The sequence below is a fragment of the Typopeltis vanoorti genome, chromosome 7, assembly GCF_054136105.1.
Source record: "Typopeltis vanoorti isolate ZY-2024b chromosome 7, IOZ_Tvanoo_1.0, whole genome shotgun sequence".
In the NCBI taxonomy this organism is placed as follows: domain Eukaryota; kingdom Metazoa; phylum Arthropoda; class Arachnida; order Uropygi; family Thelyphonidae; genus Typopeltis; species Typopeltis vanoorti.
Genome location: NC_143555.1, coordinates 139,286,030 through 139,310,677, shown reverse-complemented (window position 1 = coordinate 139,310,677; position 24,648 = coordinate 139,286,030). Strand labels below are relative to the sequence as shown.

The 24,648-nt window shown below is 35.7% G+C and overlaps 1 protein-coding gene across 1 annotated transcript in view; it reads right to left on the bottom strand.

The window, feature by feature from the left end:
• Positions 1 to 24,648, bottom strand: part of LOC150105121 (Golgi apparatus membrane protein TVP23 homolog B-like) — an 81,919-nt gene that overhangs the window by 15,398 nt on the left and 41,873 nt on the right. The window contains exons 4-5 of the mRNA XM_090395505.1: positions 22,728 to 22,853; positions 6,936 to 7,064 (exon numbers count right to left, since the gene is read on the bottom strand). Of these exons, the coding sequence (XP_090251631.1) occupies positions 6,936 to 7,064; positions 22,728 to 22,853 (255 nt within the window). The remainder of the gene's footprint in view (positions 1 to 6,935; positions 7,065 to 22,727; positions 22,854 to 24,648) is intronic.

Here is a 24,648-nt window from a genome sequence, read left to right as displayed (position 1 = left end):
GAAAGAGTTTGTTAAATTCAGTGTGCTGGCAAACTGGATGAAGGAGGGGGAAGGTTGTCTGCTAATCTAGTAGGGAGATTGATGATCAATATTAGGTTGTTGCTATAAAACACCTCAGCATTCCTGCCTGCTTGATTAGTGAAACTGGAGAACGGAAACCAATTTGAGTTGTGGACTGTGAAGTCCCCAAGAAGGATGACTTCACTATGAAGATATTTTGACAGTAAAAAGTTTAGCTTTATAGAGGGAGAAATAGTTGAAGAGGTCAGAGTGACTAACAGAGTTTGAAGAGCAATAGAGACAGCAAATGAAAGTAGCAGATTGGTGGATTGGTAGAGACATTTTGAATCAAAGCAGATCAAATGGGGGAGCATTTAAATTTGAGGTTTTGCCATCATCGACGTATGGTAGTTTTGATGAATATCCAAGTGCCACCCTTGTGGCAGAAAAAACTGTGTAATGTATAGTTTTGGCAGTTAAGGTATAGAAATGAGGTTGCCAGTTAGTGTTCTGTTAGGAAGAATAAATCTGGTTCAGATGGTAATTCACATCATTTATACTGCAGTTTGTTTAGATGAAGTGGATGGTGCTGAAGTAAATATGGAAACTTTTTTTTTTTTTTTGGAGACAATGTTGGTGAGGTTTTTTGAATTTTTTTTTTATCTCATTTTTGTTGTCTTTTATGTTTTTTCGTTGGATTATTATTTTTTTTTTTTGTTTTTCATGATTTTTTTAACTTTTTCTTTGTGAGAGAATTTTTGTAATCTGAAGTAGAGGTGAATTTCTTTGAGTTGTGATCCGTTATGGAGAGGAAGAGACAAAAAGGAAAAGGGACATGCAATGAGAGATGACAGACTTGCAAACATATCACCCAAACAGAGGGAACCCAGTCTCCTGTCCATGCATGGCCTTAACAGTTACCCTGCAACCACTATACTTGGTCTCACAAACTGGCAAAGTAAGTGGCAGCAGGATTTGGTGCTAGCTGATCAGGAAGCCTCCAGATTTGTTATTAACCAGTTTGATCCCATGCACTCACCAGCAGACAGCTGGAAGAACCATTTTACTGATGCACTCTCAAATGGGTAGCGTTTGGGTCCTTACAGTCTGATTGGCATATCATTGATGGTATCACTCTCACTGTGGGAAGAGAGGTAGGATGACAGAAACTGGAACCCTTGCTCTAGTGACGATACATGACTGTAGCCACTTCACCTCCAATAAGCAAGGTGGTGGCATTTCACTAGACAACGAAAGACATCTATCAACTAGAGGTCTAGTCGGCATTTCCTATAACTACGGAAGGTACATATTTGTGGTAGCAATGCTCACCAGAGCCTTATTTGTGGAAACAGGTTATACTGTGGGAAGGTGGGGATGACTTGACTGCTAGAGGTTATATATTGCACATCAACAGCACTTCAGTAATCTATTCTGCCTGTTTGGCCATAGTAGGATAGCTTACAATTGCATGATATTTGTTATACACCATGCCAATTTTTTGTATGGTCTTCAGCCAGTCACAAGGTTGTATTGTTCTAGGATTTTACTAGCTTTTCAGATGTATAACAGATATATATAGGATGGTGATGGATTTAGGTGTAGTCTATACTTTGGAGGAGGAGGGTTGTGGTTGATGAAGTTTGGAAGCAAATAAAGAGTTAGCACACCAAGAACCACAAGAAAACATTGCAGAGAACCTGGATACACAGGCTACCAAAAAATCCATAAACAAAATGTGCCATCATACCAAATTGTGGATGACAGTGATTCGCCCATCTACACATTAGAAAAACATCACCAAAGTCCTCTTCCAGTATAATTCTTCGCATATGAAAAAAACCTAGCCCATTTTTAAGTCCAGAACAGAACACATGTCTAAATTAAAGATGCCAAGAAATTATATTCTTGGTGAAATAAAAACATTTCTGTTCACCAAAGTTCTACTTAAAGACACCTTGGACATCTTATCTAGCTGAATTTCCTCCTGTTACCTCAGCAATGTTTCAGTTCACCATGAACTTAGGCTATTTCGTTTGTAAGGAAAAATTCTACAAACAACAGATGGACAGCTATGGGCTTCCTACTTTCTTCCCCCCCCCCCCCAGCTAACTACTTTATTGACACCTTTGGAGTTCTAAACTCTCCCACCCACACCAAAGATCTACTGTCTCCATAAGTGTTCTTCAATTGATTACATGGCTCTGATACTCTCAACACCTTTCCAAGCCATCCAAACAACCAAGATCCAATTGTTTAGAAACAGAAAATGACAATAATCTACCCTTCCTAGATACCCCCCCCCAGCTAACTACTTTATTGACACCTTTGAAGTTCTAAACTCTCCCACCCACACCAAAGATCTACTGTCTCCATAAGTGTTCTTCATTTGATTACATGGCTCTGATACTCTCAACACCTTTCCAAGCCATCCAAACAACCAGATCCAATTCAGTTTAGAAACAGAAAACGACAATAATCTACCCTTCCTAGATACCTTGATTACATACCAACCTGGTATATATATTCTTGGTATTCTCTGTTGACAGAAAACCCACACTTTCACCAATAGTCACGCTCCGAACAGTATGGAATTATAAAAACCTTTATCAATGGGGAAAAAGGAAAACCTTTGGTCTGATAATAATGTGATTAATCACATTCACAATTGCTTCTCAAGCCACAATACCTTCTCCCCACCAAATTAAAAATATATTAACATTCCAATATCACGATGAGTACGTTCATTTTTTTGACCAAAAACGAATGTAACAAAAATTACTAACAGTGGGTTTATAGGTCACATATGCTAGTTTTGCCACATATGCTAATGGCTTTGTCTAGGTTAGGAAGAACAAAGAAATATACAATAAGCAGTAAATATTAATCATTACATAACTAAAAACCAAATATTGTAGGAACTGTTACAGAAAAAAAAAATATTTGTGTGTGTGTGTAATGGTTCATACATATTCGGTTTTTAGTTAAGTAATGATTCATATTTACTGCTTATTATATATTTCTTTGTTCTTCCTAACCCAGACAAAACCACTAGCATATGTGGCGAAACTAGTAGCTTTAATTTAAATAACTATCACAACCTATAAACTCGGTGTTAGTTATTTTTATTACATCCCCCTCTAAAACACAGACTATACATGTACTATACATGTATATAAATGATATAGGAAACGGCTTAAAGGGAGATATTCAGTTGTTTGCTGATGATGCAAAGTTGTGTAGTGCAATAAAAAATCAAGCTGATGTTGAAAGTTTGCAGGAGGATTTAAATAAGCTGGTAAAATGGGCAAAAGAAAATGGATGTCAGTTCAATGTGGAAAAGTGTAAAGTCTTGCATTTTGGGATTAAAAGATTACCAGCTGTGTACTACATAGATGGAAAGGTACTCCAAGAGATTGATGAGGCTAGGGACTTGGGGGTATTGGTGGATAAGGAGATGAAGTTCAGAGGACACATTGCTAAGGTGTCCAAGATTGCACATAGGATTACTTGGTTGTTGAGGAACACACTGACATCCAGAGATAAAGAGGTTATTATTCCCCTTTATAAAGCATTGATACTTCCACATTTGGATTACTGTGCTCAGGTCTGGTCACCTGGATTCCTTGGAGATGAGGAGGCTGTGGAGAGGGTTCAGAGAAGAGTGACCAAGTTGGTGAGTGATATAAAAAATGCTCCCTACATTGATAGATTGAGAGCTTGTGGATTGCAGAGATTGGTTGATAGGCGAAGAAGAGGGGATATGATAGAAACATTCAAATTACTAAAAGGTTTTTATAGGATTGATGCAGGGGAAATGTTTCAGCTGTGTGATAGTGATGGAAGAACAAGAGGTCATCTCTGGAAATTAAAGAAGAGTGTGGTTAACAAAGGTGTCAGAACAAGGTTTTTTGCCTGGAGGGTGGTGAATGAGTGGAATTCATTGCCTGACTTTGTTGTGAGCTCTTCATCTGTAAATGAATTCAAGAATAGATATGACAGATATTGTTTTGCTAGTTTGGGTCTCCCGCGATGAGTCTACTGACTCCATGGAGATACCCGTAATAATAATAATAATAATAATAATAATAAAAAAAATAATAATAATAATAATAATAATATACCAAATTCATCACCATTCCATACATCCAAGGCCAATTTGAATTTTACTCATTCCAGCCAAAACACTTGACCCTAATACAAGGCCTTCTGGTAAATGCTTGCCATAGATCCAAGATATATCACAAAGCATATAGTTTCAATGACTAAACATTCTCAAGTAGCCAAGAGAGAAGTGAAACAAAAACTAAAAAATCTTAAAACAGATCACCTACCACCATCACTACCTAAGGCTTTTACTTCCCAGGAACTTACTCAGGCAGTTAACTCATTGAGGACTGGAAAGGCAGCTGGATTCAATAAATTTATCCTGAATTCACCAAGAACTGCAGTCCAAAAACTATTAAATGGCTTACTGCTATGTATAATAATATTCTGGACTCTGGCATGCTCCCATCAATTTTTAAAAGATCTAAAATCATTGCTGTCTTAAAACATGGCAAAGACCCCACAATCACTTCCAATTACTGACCTATCGCTATGCCAAGCATCTGTTTGAAACTTCTGGAAAGAAGGATATAAAACAGAATTTCTCAAAGTATACATAATAGAACTCCTCATGAACAGGCTAGTTTCAAACATGACAGAAATTGTTGCAATCAAGTACTGGCCTTGATAAGCTTTATAGAGAATGACTTTGAAAACAATAAAGGTATTCGTGGACCTCTCTGCTGCCTACAACACAGTGTGGAGGGAGGGTCACATTTTAAAATTTTTAGAACTATCCCATCACTAAAACTAGCTAACCTACTTAATCAAATACTAGCAGAGAGAGATGGATTCAAGTATTTCTCAATGAATCCAAAAGTAAATTCTTTAAGATTAAAAATGGCCTACCTCAGGGGTCAGTTCTTTTCCCATTGCTTTTTAACTTATATACTGATGATATCCCAGTGACAACATCAAGGAAATTCATGTATGTTGATGATGTTGCTATTGCAATTTAACATTCTACATTTCAAAAAGCTGAAAACATCTTAACTGAAGATCTGGCTGTACTTGATAAATATTTTAGACGATGGTGACTACAACTCAACCTGAACAAAACTGAAGCAGCATCCTTTCATTTAAGTAATATCCAGGCTAACTATATCCCAAAAGTCTAGTTCAGAAATAATTTGGTGAAATTTAACAATCATCCAAATACTTAAGAGTTACCCTAGCACGGGCAAGCAGGTTTTTTCTCCCGGAAACTCGGGTTTTTCGCCCCATAAACTCAAGAAAATGGACCAGAGAACCCATATTATTTCAGACATTAAATATATTGTGTTAGGGACCATGAGATGGCAGCACTTGTTGTGCCATCTCTCTTCACTGCATGCTGCTTAATTAGTGATAGCCTTGGGCCAGCTATCTCTGATTGGCTGCCAGTGGAGATTGAACTGCCCACTCAGTCTCCAAAAGTTAGATAGGGCTAAATGGCCTCGCCTACTCCCTATACGGGAATAAAAAGGCATTAGCTGATTTTTTATTTTAACTTATTGTATCCCTTTTAATATGATTCTTACAATTGTCTTTATGATGTTTTTATATAATTTATATGCATTATCTTGAGACCTGTACATCATATGCTAAATAAATAAATATCCAAGGTCCCATATGAAAAAGTGGAAAAATCCTAAAAACAATACAACTTTGTGATCTACAGATAATAAAAAAAATTGAGATACCTTAACCATTCTGGAAAAAACTAAAGGCAATTTTCTAAACCTGCCGGTGGACCTTTTAAAGCATATCTTGTGGCAGGTATACAAAGGTTGGTCTGCAATCCTGATGGCCATACTGGAGATACCATATGTAGTCCTCATGTTTGGTGATTCTGATGTTAACTGCCCTGCAGTTATAAGCTATCTATTCTACACTAGCCAAACCCGGAGAGTACAGCCAGTATCAGAATCTGTGAGCATAAGAACTTCATCTGTCACTCATGATACCTAGCACAAGATTTTCTGTTTAAAAAATCCACCTTACCCCATCAGAACAAATACAAATGATTATTCCTGGAATCTGCATCTGCTTTAAAAAACTATCCAAACCTTATGAAATATGAAACTGCTTCAACTCTGGGAAATGCTCATCCTCAGACCATCAGCCTTATCACCAAGAACACCCAATCAAGTCCACTACGTGGCACTATTTAGGACATTAGGTGTATCTTAGTGTGCTCTGCTTTAGTCTCACTTACTCAACATAGTGCTTATGTGCACATATCTATTGGTATAGAAATGAAGTGTTTGTGCCAGGAAAGACTAGATTTCATTCTCAGACTGACACTTGCTCCTAGAGTAAGTGGGGGGGGGGGGAAAGGATGTCTCTTTATCTGCATAGTATGCTCATGTCCTTGAAGAATATCACTTATGCTGCATGTTAAAATTGGGGAGAGGAGGAAAAACAGGAGACAGAAACCCTGCTTAGGGGACCGAACAAGCATCAGCCACTTCCAGCTCATAATGAGCAAGGTGATATGTTATGATCATATATTTCTTAATAAAATCAAGGTTTCAGTTGATAATCTTAAATAAACTATATGAGTTTCAGAAAAATTCTATTTTGTAAATTCAGTAATAAAATAAATTTGCATTTCACATAATGTTTAAGAAAATTAATAATGTGCATGATATAAATAAATTTACTTATTATTTCCAATTATTATTTGCTTGAAAACTGGCATCTTCAAGGGAATAATATACTTATATCAGTACATTTACTGAAGTAGTACTTACATGCACTACTACAGTAAATCTACACTATTAATTACCTTAAACACAATTATATATGATAATCAACATATAAGCCTAAGCATCAGAAAAACTTACGTTTGCAAATAAATTTTGTTTAAAAACACTTGATGCCATCTCATTAAATTTCTTTCTATTTTTTATTTTACATCTGACATAACCATACAGATTAGCTCCAGTCAGAACAATTCCAATACAAACAAGAACCTACAAAAGAAGGAAAACAATACTTTGTTAAAATCATACTATCCTTCTGTATTTTATTTATTTTTTTAGTTATGTCAGATGATATAAGTAAAAAGGAAAAATTGGTTGTAGTTTGAGGTGTAAACGACAGAGCAGGAAATGAATCTTAGACCTACAAAAATATTTTCAAAACATATGAATAAAATGTCAGGTACTTATTTATTATAAATACCTGACAGATTTGAACTCGGAACATGAGAGGCCATACTGTGTTCCAAAATAGAAATAAATAGAATAATTCAAGTTTATTTGAAAAGCCCTTATAAGAATTCACTGCATTTTGCTTGAAAAACAAATTCAAAACATATATATATATATATATATTGTTGGGAGAGTGCATGATTGCAGCATCACGTGAACGCCAATACATGATTACAGCTGACTGACTATCTGGGAGGTTGTAGCTCAAGTTATTATTTAGATGTTCAGGGTTGAGGATGATTTCCCTAGATTCTACGATTTTTTTCTCCAATCGATCATGGCAACGAAAACGTTGGTAGATTTGTCCCAACAGACTGTATGACTTGGGTTTTCAGCATTAGGATCAGCCGAGAAAAGGATATGGCTTGATAAGGCACTGGCTCACTGTCTCTTGTAAGCAATGTCTCTCATGTGTTTCTCCATACGTAATTCAATAGATTTGTCCGTCTGGCAAAAATAAGGAATGTCACGATCACACCATATTTTGTACACACCAGGATATTTAAGATGATGACGACAAGATCTTGGTTGGCTTATTAAGGAACGGCTTTTTGGAAGTGGAGTGAACAAAGTTCTGATATCGTGTTTTCTTAGAACCTTTGCTAATTTTTGTGAAACTGAACTTATGTAAGGAATAGATATATTGGAGGTTTAAGAAGGAGTTTTTCAATAATTCTTTCAGAATATCCATTAAGTAGGAAAGTAGTTTTGAGATAGTTTATTTCTTTTTGAAGTTCATCCGGGTCATCAAGAAGAGAGCGAGCTCTATGTCCCAAGGTAGAAATTATTGTTAATATATATATATATATATATATTAACAATAATTTCTACCTTGGGACAAAAACTAAGTTTTGTTAATATATATATATATATATATATTAACAGTTAAAGTACTACTGATGCATAATTATTATGCTGATAAATATTCCCTCTGCAATATTAATTGCAGATCGATTATCTAACTCTTGACACCTACACCAAAATAAAAAATGATGGTACAATATAACAAAATTTCATGCCGGCTGGGGCGTCGCCCGGTTAAACAAGGCCCCCGTTGTTTTCGCCAAGGAACCAGGGCGAACAGCGAAAAGTCAGTTACTGGAACAAATCTGAAAATACACCTAAATTAACATCACCAGAGTTAAAGATCGATACTATCAACATAAGAAGCCTGAATGGGAAAAAAATGGAAGAAAAAGAATTGAAGGAAGTACAGGAAGATGGTTTAATGTTAAATCTGGTGTGAGACAAGGATGAACATTATCCCCCTCTGTATTCATTATCTATATGGATCACATTATGAAGGAAAGAGGTATTAAACATGATATCAAAATTGGAGATGTTAATGTCAGCTCTTTGCTTTATGCGGACGATGTTATACTTCAAAATAAATCCACTACAAATCTGCAAGATTCTCTGACTAAATTGAATAGCTGTTGTAATAGATATGGTATGAAGGTCAGCAATAAAAAGACAAAGACAATGAAAATAGGCAGAATCATTGAAAATGTCAACTGTGTTGTGAATGGAGAACCTGTGGAACAAGTAAAACATTTCAGCTACTTAGGCACGATTTTTAGTGAAAATGGCAAATTCAATATAGAAATAGACAACAGAATCAGCAAAGCTGGTATGGTGGGAAGTCAATTGAATAAATTCATATGGAAGTAAAACACTTGACCAAAGACTAGAGACCGCAGATATGAGAGTCCTGAGAAAAATTAGAGGCGTGAACAGATGGCATCAATGTCAATATCATATTAAAAACAAGGATATTAGGAAAGAACTTGACATTGTCAGCATCCAGGAATGCGTTAGCAGAGCTAATCTCAGGTGGTATGGTCACTTAAACAGAATGGGCAAAGAAATATTAGCAAAACAAGTGTTCTCTGCCAGGTTGGCAGCAAAACGACCCAGAGGAAGACCAAGATATAGGTGGATTGATACGGTACAAAGTGCCTTAGACGATAGAAATATAAGATCTGATAATGTTGGAGTCTTGACAAGTAACAGACTGACTTGGAGGAAAATTGTAGATAGGAAGTTAGTAATGATGTAATTTTTTGATGTAGTACTATCATATCCTGTACAACCCCTTCAGGGTACATGGCAGGAATTTGATGATGATGATGATGATGATTAAAGAGAAATCTGGTGAAGAAGCTGTTTTAGGCTAAACAGAGGTTGCCAGGATCAGATTTTTATTTCAAAAGAAATTAATATTGAAAAAAAAAAAAAAAAAAGCATATGATAACGTACCAAGAAATATACAGCATACCCAGAAAAAAAAAGCATATGATAATGTACCAAGAAATATATGCAATCTGTGCATAGTGTAAATGGAGCTCTACAGTGTTCATTTCCAAAGTAAATGAAATGAAGGAATGAAAACTGTAGAACAAGATGGTATGATGTCAAATCAAGTGTAAGACAAGGCTGTATGCCACCACTACTGTTATTTATAAACTACATGGACTATATAATTAAACCTCAATTAGATGCACTTTTTGTTACATAATTAGTTGCATGGGGCCTATTTGACCCTAAAATTAAAGTCATATTTCTTTAATTTCACATGAAATGTTTTTATTTTTAATTTAATTTTCTGCATAATTATTGCATCTTACTGAAGAATGCTCATGGCAACAAAAGCATTTTTCACACTTTCACCTTATTTTGCAGTCCTTCAATCTTGGACATATTATACAGCAGACCCAGAAATATCCAGAAGTCTTGGTTCTGGTTGTGGAGTTTCTGGAAAAAAACTCACGTAAGTAGTCGCACGGGGTCAGAAATCACTCTTTACTCCACAACTGATTGTGCCAATGGCAGGCACATAACTGATTCAGCATGGGAGGGGGAGCAAGAAACTCAGATATTTGAAATCACAACAAAAATCCATCATTGGTTTTGTCAGAAATTGAACTTGAATGGTGGCTAGGATAGAGTAAATCTGGTGCAACTAATTAAAAGTTAAAAAAAGCAGTATCAAAACAAATATCTAAATATGAGATATTAACTTAGTTCTTTATGTAGATGATATCTTCTTAAATAAACCTGCTATAAATCTTCAAGGAGTCCTTAGATAACTAAATAATTGCTGTATGAAAATCAGTGATAAAAAGACAAACCATGAAAATATGAAGGGAAATAGAAAACATCAACTGCATTTGAAAGGTAAAAGTGAAGAACAGTTTATATACTTCAGCTATTTAGGTACAATTTTTACTGAAGATGTAAAATTACTATTATTATTATGTAATACCTCCATGGAGTCCAAAGACTCATCGAGGAAGAGTGTGCCAAAAGCATCGAACGATTGACCCTTCCAACTACTAACCAAGCTCAAACTTGCTTAACTTTTTGCATGAGCCATTAGCAGCAGAGGCTCTACCATTTGAGCAACCTTTGCTATCATCATCATATTCCTGATATGTACCCTCAAGATGTGTACAAGATATTATGATTGTATGTGAAAACTTTAAATTACTAATTTCTTATCGACATTTTTCCTCCAAATTAGCCTGCAATCTATCGGAATTCTGATACAGTCAAATCTTATATTTCAGTCATTGAAGGCAATTTTAATTTTTTTAATGCTGATTTTCATGCCAAATTTGTTACACCAGTTAATCAGTTTAGGTAAAATCCTGCAGACATGTACTGGATTTATTTAGGAGTATAAGATCACCTATATAATGTAAAGAGCTGAGATTAACATATTCAATTTTGACTACAGGATCAATGTCCTCATAATTTGATCCATACAGATAATGAGATACAGCAGGGATAGTGTGCACCCTTGTCTTACACCTGATTTCATACCAAACCAAATATGAAAATGGATAACAGCATAAGTAAGGATGATATGGTGGAAAGCCACATGAATAAATTAATAACGGAATAAAAGAGAAGTCAATCAGTATACAAACCAATTTAGCATTTGGATTAGAGATATAACCCAAATCATTTGGATTAGCAAATAACCCAAATCTCTAACAGTCTCTAAAATCTCTTGTAAATTATACTTAACAAGAAATTATATTCTTGATTTTATTCTTTACCCAAAAGTGAGAAAAAAAAGTTTGCACATGAAGTATCTTTATGACTATGCTATCATATACATAGGCTTCACATTGATTTGCCTCAGTATTTTCCATAATGAACAGCACACCTCCTTTTCAATGTGTATACTGCCGTACATTAATCATCACTCATCTAATTGCTAATCAAAAACTGCAGACTATAGATATAAGAGTTCTGAGGAAAATCAGAGAAGTGAACAGATGGCATCATATTAAAAATGAAGATATAGAAAAGAATAACTTTCTGGATATCCTCTATATTTTCATTTTTTCTTATATTTCATTTTTCTTATTCTCATAAGAACATCAAAGAATATGCAAGAATAAGCTAAAATATGATCACTTTAACAGAAAGAGAAATGGAAGATTAGCAAAATAAATGTTTGAAGGTTAAAATGCAACAAATGATCAAATCAGGCACCTAACAAATAACAGACCAACTGGTAAAACTATCCAGTGAAGTGTGCTCTTGTTCAGAAAAAGAAATTAGTCATGGAAAGGAATTACAGCCTTCAAGGAATAAATTTAAGGTAATGAATTTTCTTTTATAGAGCTCAACATAAAAGGATAAGAAATCAATGTATGATATGCATAGCATTAATGAATAATTAATCTTAATGAATAGGGTTTTTAACTAACATTTGTGGTATCTTGATCATATAACACAAAGATCGCTTATTTACATGATCACATGGAATCAGCAGCAATAAATTAAGCAAGTAAATGAATATGTAAGGTAGTAATTTGAGGCACTAATGGCATGATGATGTGTAACATATAATTTTCAGTTTGTGTCAAAGCACAAACTGAGTCTTGGTGAACTTAAAAAGTATTGCTGACAAGACTGCTACTTGATAGATGGCAATCACTGCCAAGTGAATGTCATCTATAAATAAAGTAGAGGTTATTGTGTTTTGCCTACAGATTCTTGTCAACCTCCTTAAGTGTAGTGATGCCCTTAAAGAGCATACCAAACATGGCAGGAACCAAAACTACTTATGTATGGGGACAAGTCTGCATCACATAGTATGCTTGACCTGCAGAACTTCACTGATGTAGAAAAGAGAGTTTTCTTCATTATCGTATCATCAGAAGACCTTTAAAATAGGCTATAAAGATATATGGGGAGCACTTTCCTAACTCTTTAATTATTTATTTACCAACCATGAAATGCATCTCAAATCACTGAATCAAAAAAAAAAAAAAAACAATAACAAAGTAAAAATTCAAGCCAAAAAATAAAAAAATAAAAAATCCATGCCAAAAAGGTACTTCCACATCCAATTCAACATTCATGGCCTTAGCAACATCTAAATCTGCTATTTCTAATAGAACATCAATTGGTAGTATAATCACAGAACATTAATAATATTATTATTACGGGTGACTCCAAGGGGTCCTTGGACTCATCAAGGGAGGCCCTAAACATCATGTGCATCACAGCTATTCGACATTCACACAGTATCTATCATACTTTGCCTTGAACTCATTCACTGTCATAGCACCCACAACAGACTCTAGCAGCTTATTCCACTCATTCACCACTCTAAAAGTAAAAAGCCTAGCTCAAACACCCTTACTAACCACACTCTTGCCCGGCTTCCATGGATGTCCCCTAATCCTCCCACCACCAGTCCTGTTCTCAAAAATATCCTCTGAATTAATCCTATAGAAACCCTTCAGCAATTTGAATATCTCAATCATATCTCCCCTTTTCTGCCTATCAACCAATTTTTGCAATCCACAAATCTTCAACCTGTTCTCATAAGGTTCATTCCATAGACCTGCTATCATCTTGGTCACTCGCCTCTGGATCCTCTCAACCTCCTCCCCATCAAGAAGAAATCTAGGTGACGAAATCTGGGCACAGTAGTCGAGATGGGGTCTTATCAAGATACAAGAAGACACGCTACAGAGGAACAATAACTTGCTTGTTTCTGCTCGTCAAAGTATTCTTCAGCATTCAAGTGATTTGATGAGCTGATTTAGTCACTTTTGCAATGTGCCCCCTAAACTTCAACTCCCTATCCAGCAACATTCCCAAGTCCTTGACCTCATCAATCTGCTGGAGTACAGTTCCACCAATGTGATATACTGCTGCTAATCTTTTCATGCCAAAATGCATAACCTTACATTTTGACACATTAAATTGACATCCATTCTCCTTACCCCAGACCTCCAATCTATCCAAATCATCCTGCAAAATTTTGACGTCTTCTGCAATCAATATTGCCCTACCCAACTTAGCATCATCAGTGAACAAATGAACCGTTCCTCTCAGATCCTTCCCTATATCTTTAATGAACAAATTAAACAGCAGTGGTCCAAGAACAGAACCCTGTGGCACACCACTAGTCACAGGCCATCTTTTGGACTCTACTCCTGAGTAAACTACTCCCTGATATCTCTCCATCAACCACCCTCCTATCCATCTCACCAACCCTACATCCATTCCCATAAGTTGCAGTTTACGGATTAGAATTCCATGTGGTATCCTGTCAAAGGCCTTAGCCAGGTCCAGCAGTATCACTGTAAACCCATTACTCTTATCCAGTTCAGCCGTCACTATGTTATAAAACCTGAGCAAGTTAGACATGATCTACCCTTCATAAAACCATGCTGTCCCCCATACAGTATCTCATTTTCATCAATCCATTCTCATATTTTTCCCTTGACTACTTTCTCCAAGACCTTGACAACGACTACTGATATGCTGATCGGTTGGTAATTTGCAACAGTAGTCTTGGATCCTCCTTTATGCAGTGGAACTATTTTCCCCTCTTTCCACCCCTTCGGGACTAAACCAGACCTGAGACTCAGATTAAACAATATGGTCAAGGGCACTGACAATTCTTTAGCCGCTTCAAGTAAGACCTGTGCTGGTATACCATCCAATCCCAGATGTATTCACATTAAGGTTCTGTAACAGACTATTCACCTCCACTTCATTTACCACAATTCCCATATAAACTAATGGTTCCTTCATTCCTTCAATGTCACCACCTGGATGATATACTCTTGCAAAGTGTTCACTCAGTAATTCCACTATATCGACTGATTCAGTGACCTCCTTACCATTGGCATTCCTTAAAATCATTCTGCCGTGTACAGTTTTTCTTTTACTTGCAGCATATTAAAAGAACTATTTGGGATTCTCTTTAGCTTGCATGGCTAATTTCCTTTCATAATCTGCTTTTGCTTTTCTTACAATACTCATTACCCTTCTGGCTTGCGCTTTATACCATTTGTGTGCCTGCAGGTCACCTTTCTCTTTAATTCCCTCCACAGTTGTTTCTTTTTTTGCAACTCAAGCTTAATAGTGTTATTCATCCATTTAACCCCTACTTGATTTACTATTCGGACTAGGTATACAGTCAGCCATAACCTCCTGCAAATGATCCTTGACCACTTCCCATGCACTATCAACATCCAACCCTTGCAGTTTTACATGCCATGCACTGAACCAAGCAATCTCCTAAGCTTGTCATACTTGCCAGCATGGTAATTCCACATGTACCCTGTCTTAATCGAAAATTTCACACAGTTAGCCACCTCCCAAGACCTTATAATCACTCTCACCAATAGGTGGCAACATGGTCATACATCCCCTTCTTTTTCTAGTCTTCTCTGGCTAAAATTTCCTTGCAGTATTCTATTATTGTATTTATTCACTCTCTTTATCAGTGTCCAAATTTTGATAATCACTCTTATCTCTTTCAGTATTTATCTTTCAGTGTTCTACAGTCCAAATATTGCCTTCGCTGAGGATTTCAATGTCTACAACAGAAACTGGCTTCCTTTACTGATTCCACTGATCATTAGATCATTATCAATTTCCTGATATGTACTCTCAAGGGATGCACAGGATACTACAACAGCACTACACAATTAAGTTTACATTATTAATAATATCCTATCAACAATTTTCCTCCAACTTAGTTTCCAATGATCAAGCTGGAAGGAAAGTTGGACTATTTAGCAAATCCACCTGCTCATTATAATACAACATATTTGTCTCCATCCTCCTCCCAACACCTGTTTCCTAACTTGTTCTTCAAAAACATAGTACAGTCAGCTCTCTACTTGATAAGTTAGAATATACCTCATCCAAATTTCATTTTTGATACAGAATATCTTTCATCCAGGAACTGTCTTGTGTAATCTGATACTATAACAGGTAATGGAATCAAATGAGATGATTATTTTCTACTATTCCTTTCCATGGTCTGATTACTGTTTCAGCAGTAATCAGGCCATGGAAAGAACCAAATAATTTATTTCAGTTATTTGATCCTTTAGAATTATTTCACCAATTATAAATTTATTTATCCCACACAGAGGTACAAGAACCTATAACACATTAGAGCCATCTTTCAGATGCAGATAATGGTTGAAAAAAAAGAAAAGAAACCAGAGGACAGAGGTAGATGGAATATGTGTTTGCAGTTATACAGAAAAGGGATGTTGCACACCTGCTGCTCTTGTTTTTACAGGCCTAACAGCTAATGTAGGAATGATGCTTGCCGATTCACTAGAGCAGTGAGCATGGAAGTACCTGTAGAAGAGACATAGAGCTGAAACCTTGCATCTGTAAAATAAAAGTTGAAGTGAGCCTGTGAGGGAAGGGTCATCTATGAACTGAATTGCTCTACTCTGGACAGCATCAAGAATTTTTAAGGAACATTTAGGTGCACCATCCAAAATGTGTGATTTTAAACCTATTAAAATCCCAGATTTGGGATTTATATAGGGTTAGTAGCTGAGTGGATGTAAAACAGCTTCTTGAGCAGAAAAGGCCTTAATCCTCCATTCCACTCAAAACTCCCTTACCACTATTCAAGTTTTGGTTCTTCAAGTGCACAAATGTAGCCAAGCAAAAAAACAAAAATCCAGAATCCAAGTAGCTTGACAAAAAAATTCCAGCTTCGCATTCCATCTACAATGTAACAAAAAAAACTCAACAAACATTTGCTCCAAATCAAACTTTGAAAGGATCAAATGTAGAAAACATACTTCCTGCTCAAATGTACAATGGTAGCCATACCTTTGGGTTGTTTATATATATATATATATATATATATATATATGTAGAAAGTATTTTTACCTTGGGTATAAATATGTAAAAGATACCAAGCAATTTTAAACCTGGTTTTACTCCATTTCCCAAGTAAGCAAACAGACTAAAAGTCAAGTTTGCACCTGCAATTGATGCAAGTCTAACTGATCCCACAGGTAGTGCAGGACCAGGGCAACTCGTGGCAAAGGTGGAACATATATATATATATATATATATATATCTCTGATCCACACATAAAAGGCCACAAGACTTATAGCACATTAGTGCCAGAACAGAGGAACAGAAGAAAGGAGGAATCTGTTCACATTTTGCTTGAACAGCTGAAGGTTGTAATCTTTGGGGAAGGCAGAGCAGAAGAGACTGTTCCAAAGGACAGAAGTAGATGGACTGAAAGAGGAGGCAGTGAAGTTGGTTCGGTGAGTTTCAAGATGGGGTGTTGGTTAGCAGTGGCTCTTTTTTTCATGATTTTGGAGGAGAGCGGAGAAATAATAGTGGCTAATTCAGCGGAGTACTCTCCATGAAGTAGCTGTAGAAGAGGCACAAGGCAGAAACTGTTGTGTATGTGTGTGTGTGAGTGTGAGAGAGAGAGAGAGAGAGATCATTAATTAGCCAGATTGCCCACTTTTGTAAAGAAATGAGAAATTCCAATCTTAGAAAGGATTTCGAGGAGGTTCTGTACTAATAACCAAGTACAATTTCTGTCCTTAGGTATAATGTTGGAGTCTTGACAGGTAATAGACTGATTTGGAGGAAAATTGTAGATAGAAAGTAACGAAGTAAATTTGTCATGTAATACTATCATATCCTGTATACACCCTCCCCCCCTTGACGGTATATATGTCAGAAATTTGATGATGATGATTGCAGTATGATCAGCTAAGCAGCTGGCATGACTATCTCTCTCCTCCAATCCCTGCACACGCACATACATGAATAGTGTAAACCTGCTATATCAAGAATAGCTCGATGCATGCCTCCTCTGATCTATTACTAAAAAGGCATCTATTATCACCCGAGTGGGTTGTAAACTCGGCATGTACTGGATGGTGTCAAAACAGATTAGTCTCTTGATTATAAGATAAGAGAGCAACTCTTAATTAAATAGCAAACAGTGAGGTTACTGATTAGATTTCAAGAATGACACAAGACAACAACAATTCAATGAAAACAAATAACACTACAAATATAAGATTACCATCTGACATGATCAGTTTAACGAAGACCTACTATTTACTGCACATTCAATTAAGGCAACATACACTTATTGTCTATTGTTAACTCATTTAAAACAAAGAATTACTGTTTACTTTTACTGTTTTGAACCAATTAGCATTTTGGTTCAAAAAGTAAGTGTATTGACTAGTTCTGATAGATAAATTATTCTCTACTTTAATACTATAAGATACTTGCAAGCATTTCTTCTTGCTATTTGATGTGTCTATGCTTTTATTTCTGACTACAATTTTTAACTTCTATTTTAACAACTTTCACCTTCTTCCTTTCTTTCCTCTCCTTTTTATCACAGGGCTCAAAGTGAAGAAGCTTTTTGCCTTCTTACCCCCAATGAAGACCACAAATATATGATGAAGTGGAGCATGAAGAGAGAGCATGTGTCCATCTATTCTTTTTCTCTCAGATGTGTCATGCAAATTGCATATAAGAGTTTGGTCACCACAAAATTTTCCTGTGTATGAAACTGAATTCTTATAAGATCAGATGAATGCTATATGCACTTAGACCAACAAAACTGTTGTTCTGATGGTATCCTCCTAACCATGCTTTTCAAAATTTGTCGTCAAGAAAATTAAACCTATCAAATGCTGTCTTTACAATCTGTCATGCATCTATCTCACTACAAGGAAAAAAGCCTATATTTTGTCTATTTCAAAAAAAAAAAAAAAAAAGAGTGAGAGAGATAAAAGTCAACTAACAAACAACCATATTTCCACTACCCTCACTTTAGTAATCTTGAAAATAATCAATAATTACTGTATTTGCCAGCGTATAAGACGCATCCCCTTTTTTGTACATATTTTTTTAGGAAAAAAATTTATCACTGAATATTATAATGAATTTACAATATTTCAAATATAAAGTAATAAGTAGGGGTCTACTTTCAACAAATACCTAATCTAACTAGGAAAGAGTACCCACCTTTTAATCATCAAAACCCAGAAATTTATCTCCAGAGCTAAATGAAGAGACACTTGAAACCTCTTCTAAATCAGAATCTGAGTCCTCATACAACAAATTATCCTTGTACCATCCACACTTCTTAAATGATTTAACCACTGTCTCAGTTTTCACAGCATCCCATGAAGCTTTGACACAAACTTGTGAAATGCCAGGCCTCTTCCTTCATCTTGATGGCATAACCTCAAAATCTGAAGACTACATCCAGCTGTTCCACTTCTCCTTCATAAATCCCTTAAATGGTTTATTAATGCAGACATCTAAAGGTTGAAGCTGACTAGTCAGACCTCCTGGAATTTCAGCTAACTGAGTTTTCAATTCCTTGAGTTTATTTTTAACATCCTCTGTTCTATGAGAACAAAACTGATCCCATACTAGCAGGGCAGGCTTCTTCAACAATCCACAAGGGCGACTAGACCAAATTTTATCCATGCATAACTTCATTCCTCCTCCATCCATCCAGCCTGAAACTGGAATGCTCTCACACACCGCAAGGAAGCAAGAATTAAATCGCTTAACTCGGAACAGAGAAAATTTCCAGAAATGAAAATAATAAAAAACTGAGTATTGGCATATAAGACGCACCCTGTTTTTCAGACCTATTTTCAAGGGAAAAAAAGTGCATCTTATACACTGGCAAATACGGTAACTACTTCTTTTTGACCAATCTCGAGATGCACCAATTAATCAGCAATCCCAAGAATGGATTCCATTACTCCTAATCTGCAGAAGATCTCATAGTTAATGTTACTTACCTTTGTCACAAGCTGTTGTTTTGAATTATGGCTGAAGCAACCAAAGCTATGACTGTCTGTTAATTGTAGGTGTTCTTTTCACTGGCTTACCTGTACTATTAATTTTAACTTTAGATATTTCAAAAACATCTAAATCTGGCAAAGCTGCTTACTTACCGAACTATCCGCTCATGATCTGCTTTCCATGTTACAGATAAACATCAAAGAGGTAAATGGCTTCCTTTTCCTTAGATTTCCTTACAAATACCAGAGGGCTTTGTTCTGTCACACTCTTCCTCCTTCATCTCATCACCTTAAATCCGACCTGTAATTTTGCTAACGATAGTTCACTTCGTTTGGCAAACCATACAGTGCTCAAACATACCAAATTACAATATCTTCCATAACTAATGTACTAAACACCGATTCTCCTCGACATTTTCCAGTGGAGTGAAGATAACCTTGTAAATTTCAATGCTACAGAAACACAAACCATCTTATTTCTCTCAGGAAAGATCTCACATCACTTCCCTTTATGTTTGATAATAACCAATCTCCAGATAAGATCAGATTTCTCTTCTTGAGTTAACTTAAATCTCTAGCCTTTCCTACCACAAACACAGCCACCACCTCTTCAGTCACACGAAAAATACTGTGTTATACTTTTCCACATAAGACTCTTCTTCTCACCAACAAACAGAAGCTAATTCTCTTCCCAAATCCATCCAAATTTAGAATACTGTTCTAGCATTCCCGATGGTGCAGCAAAAACTTCTCTAAAATTACTTAATGTTATTAGCAAAGGGTAAGTCAGTTAACAGATCCCCTTTCCCCTACAGACTCACAGCCTCTCAGATATTCTCTTTTAGGTTCTCAAGAGATGAAGCCTCAAGAAAAGCCATCAATATGAACACCTAGCAAGAATTCATGTGGCACATAGTGGTCATATGGTATCTGCTGATGTTCAGCGAAATAATGCCTAATAAACTATAAATTTCTGATATTACATCAGTGGTCTCTAAAGAAATGGAGAAAGTAATCAACGCTCAACCTCATCAACTGAAGAACTGTCCGTTAATCAGTGACCAGAAGTACAGAATATGCCACTCAAGATCCATGGAAAATCTTCTCACCTACACCTACCAGACACAAACCCCAGAAACGTTTCGAGAAAAGGTGTTGTTGTTGCACTTGACATTTCGGATCTGGTATAAAAGAGTGTCTCAGCAAACAGCCATGTTATAATCTACCTTTCACGCTTTATAACTGCGTTGCCAGTTTTCTGTCAAGGTCATTTGCTGAATGCTATGGCAGATGATATTTTCTTTTCAGATTTCTTTACTAATGCAAGTGTTCTTCAGGGCTCTTATGTCACCCACCTTCTTCCTCATATACATAAATAACATTCTTTCAATGACTTCAAACCCTATCCACAGTTTGCTGATGAATGCACTCACCATTCCTCCTACTCAAAAATTTCAAACTTCAAGATGGCAGCACCCTATAACCTTCTTTCTATCTATCCATCTGGAATAGCCTCTCCCTTCAGCTCTTCCAAAAAGAACACAACAGATTCCTTCTATCTTAACCCCTGTTTTCACAGCATCAACTTGCTGTAGGGTATGCAACTTACAGGTAGTTGATGACGTGTAAACTTCCCTATGAAGTAATATTAAAAAAATAAAATAAAACTCAATAATTTTCTGGGACTTCAACTTCTATGTATGCTATCTTTTCCTGAGTTTCTTTGCTGAACATATGAATATCAATTATTCTCATCCAGTTTAGAATGTAAAAAAAAAAAAAAAAAATTCACATAACACTTTTGTACCCAAATAAGTCAATCTTCATTACACTTGATCACAAGTTATATATCGACTGCATAACCTGATAGTCATCTCAAACCAAATACCATGAGATGAACATTCAGCATAAAGAAATTCAGTTTAATGAATTCTGTTAAGTTTCTTCAAGACTGATATCCCCATGAAATGATATTAAGCTCTATTTCGCCTAACTTTTTTATTCATTTTTTTTTAAACTTCAATACTGCATTAATATTTCATAATTTAATATCGCAGATGAGACACATAGGGAAAAAAAAATAAATTTTCTCCATCTTTACAAATATAATATCGACAACTTATTTTTAATGGTTCATCCCTAATAAAAAGAGAACTTCCTGTTTGCATTCTCTTCTCTAAATGTTCCCTTTTCCCTTCATACTAGTTCTCTGCTATTTCCATATCTACAAAAGTAACAATTTCAAGCACACTATCACACAACACCAATGAATGATATGGCTGGTAAACTAAATTTCAGTCCTTTCATACACTATTTCAGTAGATGACAAGAATCTGCAGACACTGAAATAGTGTGATCTTGTGAAAAGTGAAAAACGTGAAACTTAGCAATTTTTTTAAAGAAAAGTGATTTGATAAGATATCAATGTATATAAAATACTTTAATAGTTCCTTTATTGTTATCCCTCTGCATCATTACATATGTATAATAATATATAAAAAAAAAAACTTCAATAAAAAATATTAGAACAATTGTCTTTGGTCATTTTGCTGTCTATAGCATCATCATGCGTCGTCTCCATCCAGGAGGTTCACTACCATGATGTGACTCATGGTTGACTATGGGCATAATGATAATGTGGTAATAAAATAATGATAATAAAGGACCCTATCTCTTCCACATTATTACAAGTATTCATGGCTGTAATCCGTTTATGTTCACAGGACTGGTTTGCCTGATCTGAGGGATGAAAAACCCGAGTTTCCGGATGAAACCCTCCACCTCCATATGAGGATGGCTAACTCACCTTTAGCCTTTAGAAAGAGACCAGATAAAGGTTCATTACATCATGGACAGAATCGAACCAAACTCTTTCTGACAAAAGGGTTTCGTCTATACCAAATGAATCATTAGACCATGCATGTATCATGCATGGTCTAATGATTTTTCTGCCCATTTTTATCAATTTTATATATTTTTTTATTTTTTCATTTTTACACAGTCTGGAAACTCTGTTCTAGAGATCAAACATAGAACTCTTTCAAGCCACTTCAAGCCTCCAATTAGCAGGGTGGTGGTCTCACATTGGACAATGAAATTCATCTCCCATCTAAAATTGAATTATTTTAGTATTAAATCAAATGCAAAGCTATTTTGGCAATAGAGCAATCCCTTTATCACAACTAGATTAAAAGATATAATTAAATGAGGTTTAATGAATTCAGATAACTTTCAATATGAAATTAATTTATTAGCTCCAAATATGCAACAATATAAAGAGAAATTTTGAAACATGTAAAAGTATACTTACAAACCATTTGAAGTTCAGTTTAAAGATAGCCAAAAAGCACAATGCTATCCATATCACAGGAAACACAACCAAACTCACCCAGAATATCCGTGCTTCATTCTGATTTAGGAATAATTCTTCATTTTCCTAAAGTTAAAACAATAATTATAACATAACTGATTACAGCAGCGACATGAAATAATATTAATGATAAATTATTTATTTACTGTAATATTTGCATATCCGCTCTCCAGCCAAAAGGCTGCGGGTTCGAATCCCACTGTGGGCATGGCTGTTTGTGATTGTCTGTGAAAATAATGGTGGTGTGGTGGACAGTAGATGGCGTTGGTGTAGATGAGGCAGTTTGTGGGTGAGGTTGACTGGTGGAGACAGAGTTGTAGAGTAGGTGATAGGAGAGTAGGTGACCCTGGAAGTCCTAAAAAGGACTTTTTCAGTCTCCAGGTGATACCAAGGTTGAAGTAATGCAGAAGTCATATTTTCATATACGAGTTACCAAAAGGTGTCACGCCTTGTTATTAAAATCCTCTGGGTTAGAGATAGTTACTGGAAGTTTTTCCACTGGGTTATACTATAAATTTAAGAGACCAAGAAATTATACTTGGTTTAATCCTTTATCCAAGTGTAGGCAAACAAGTTTGCACCTGAACTATTTTCAGGAATGGGGCATCTCTATCTTTAATTTATAGTATAACTAAGTGGAAAAACTTCCAACAACAATCTCTAATCCAGAGGATTTTAATAACAAAGTGTGACAGCTTTTGACAACTCGTATATGAAAATATGACTTCTGCATTACTTCAACCTCGAGGTCTGGCTCCCACTGACAAGACCTCGATAAAGATCGAAACCCATCTGGGTAGTGACCCTTCCCATAATGCATATACATTATACATACCCGTAAGGATATGTGCTTTGCATTATGGAATACTAAGGCAAGTGATGTGAAGTTATAAGCTTCTATATACGAGTTGCCCCAGTCCTGAAAATAGTTCAGGTGCAAACTTGTTTGTGCCTGAACTATTTTAACTCAATGAATGGAATCAAGCATTGAATGGTAAAGAACTGACATTCACCTTTAGCTCACAGTTATTTTCGGCAGTTTTGGACTTTATGCACGATTCCTGAAAAGCAAGTATTGAGTTAATCAGCTGAATGAAAACATACATAACATTGTGGGCAGCTGTCTTCATAAGTGAAGAAAGAGTATCGAAACAATCAGTGATAATTCACGGCATGCACATGTGGCATTTCATCTATTCAAAGGCCCATTCATAGTTCTAATGTTGTATGATTATGATTCACAAGGAAATGATATTAATAATGTTGATGATTTCATCATCATCATTAGCAAATATTTGATAATGTTCTGTGTTTTTCCCTGCTACATGTTGTTCAATTTCATGCAATTTCTGTATGAAATTACTGTCGGAGCCATTTATGGCCAAGATATCTTCTATGGTTTATGCTCTTGGCCCCTCAGGTGGTCTTTAGTGATTCTCTATTCTAATGAATAAGTTTTAATCATACCCTCTTCTGTACAGAACTGCAAAATGTGTATCTACCTACACCACACACATATACACATATATACTATATATGTGTGTGGGACTGTGGTGTATTTATTGAGTTTATTTTAGATTAACTGGTTATCTTTGGTATATTTCTGTAGTTTTTCACTAGAGGATTTATTGTATCTAGTAATAATTGTAGAAATTGCTAGTCACATCTATATAACGTTATCTAAATAATATAATGTTGGCCATATGGTTCATTAGTCAGACCACATAAAATTCTACATTATTATATGTCAGTAGTTCGAAATCTATAGACCTGACACCATTTTAAGATAGTCTTAAAACTCATGCCAAAAACTTGACAGAACAAAGCAATGTCAAAATCACAGTTAATGTAAGTGCCGATG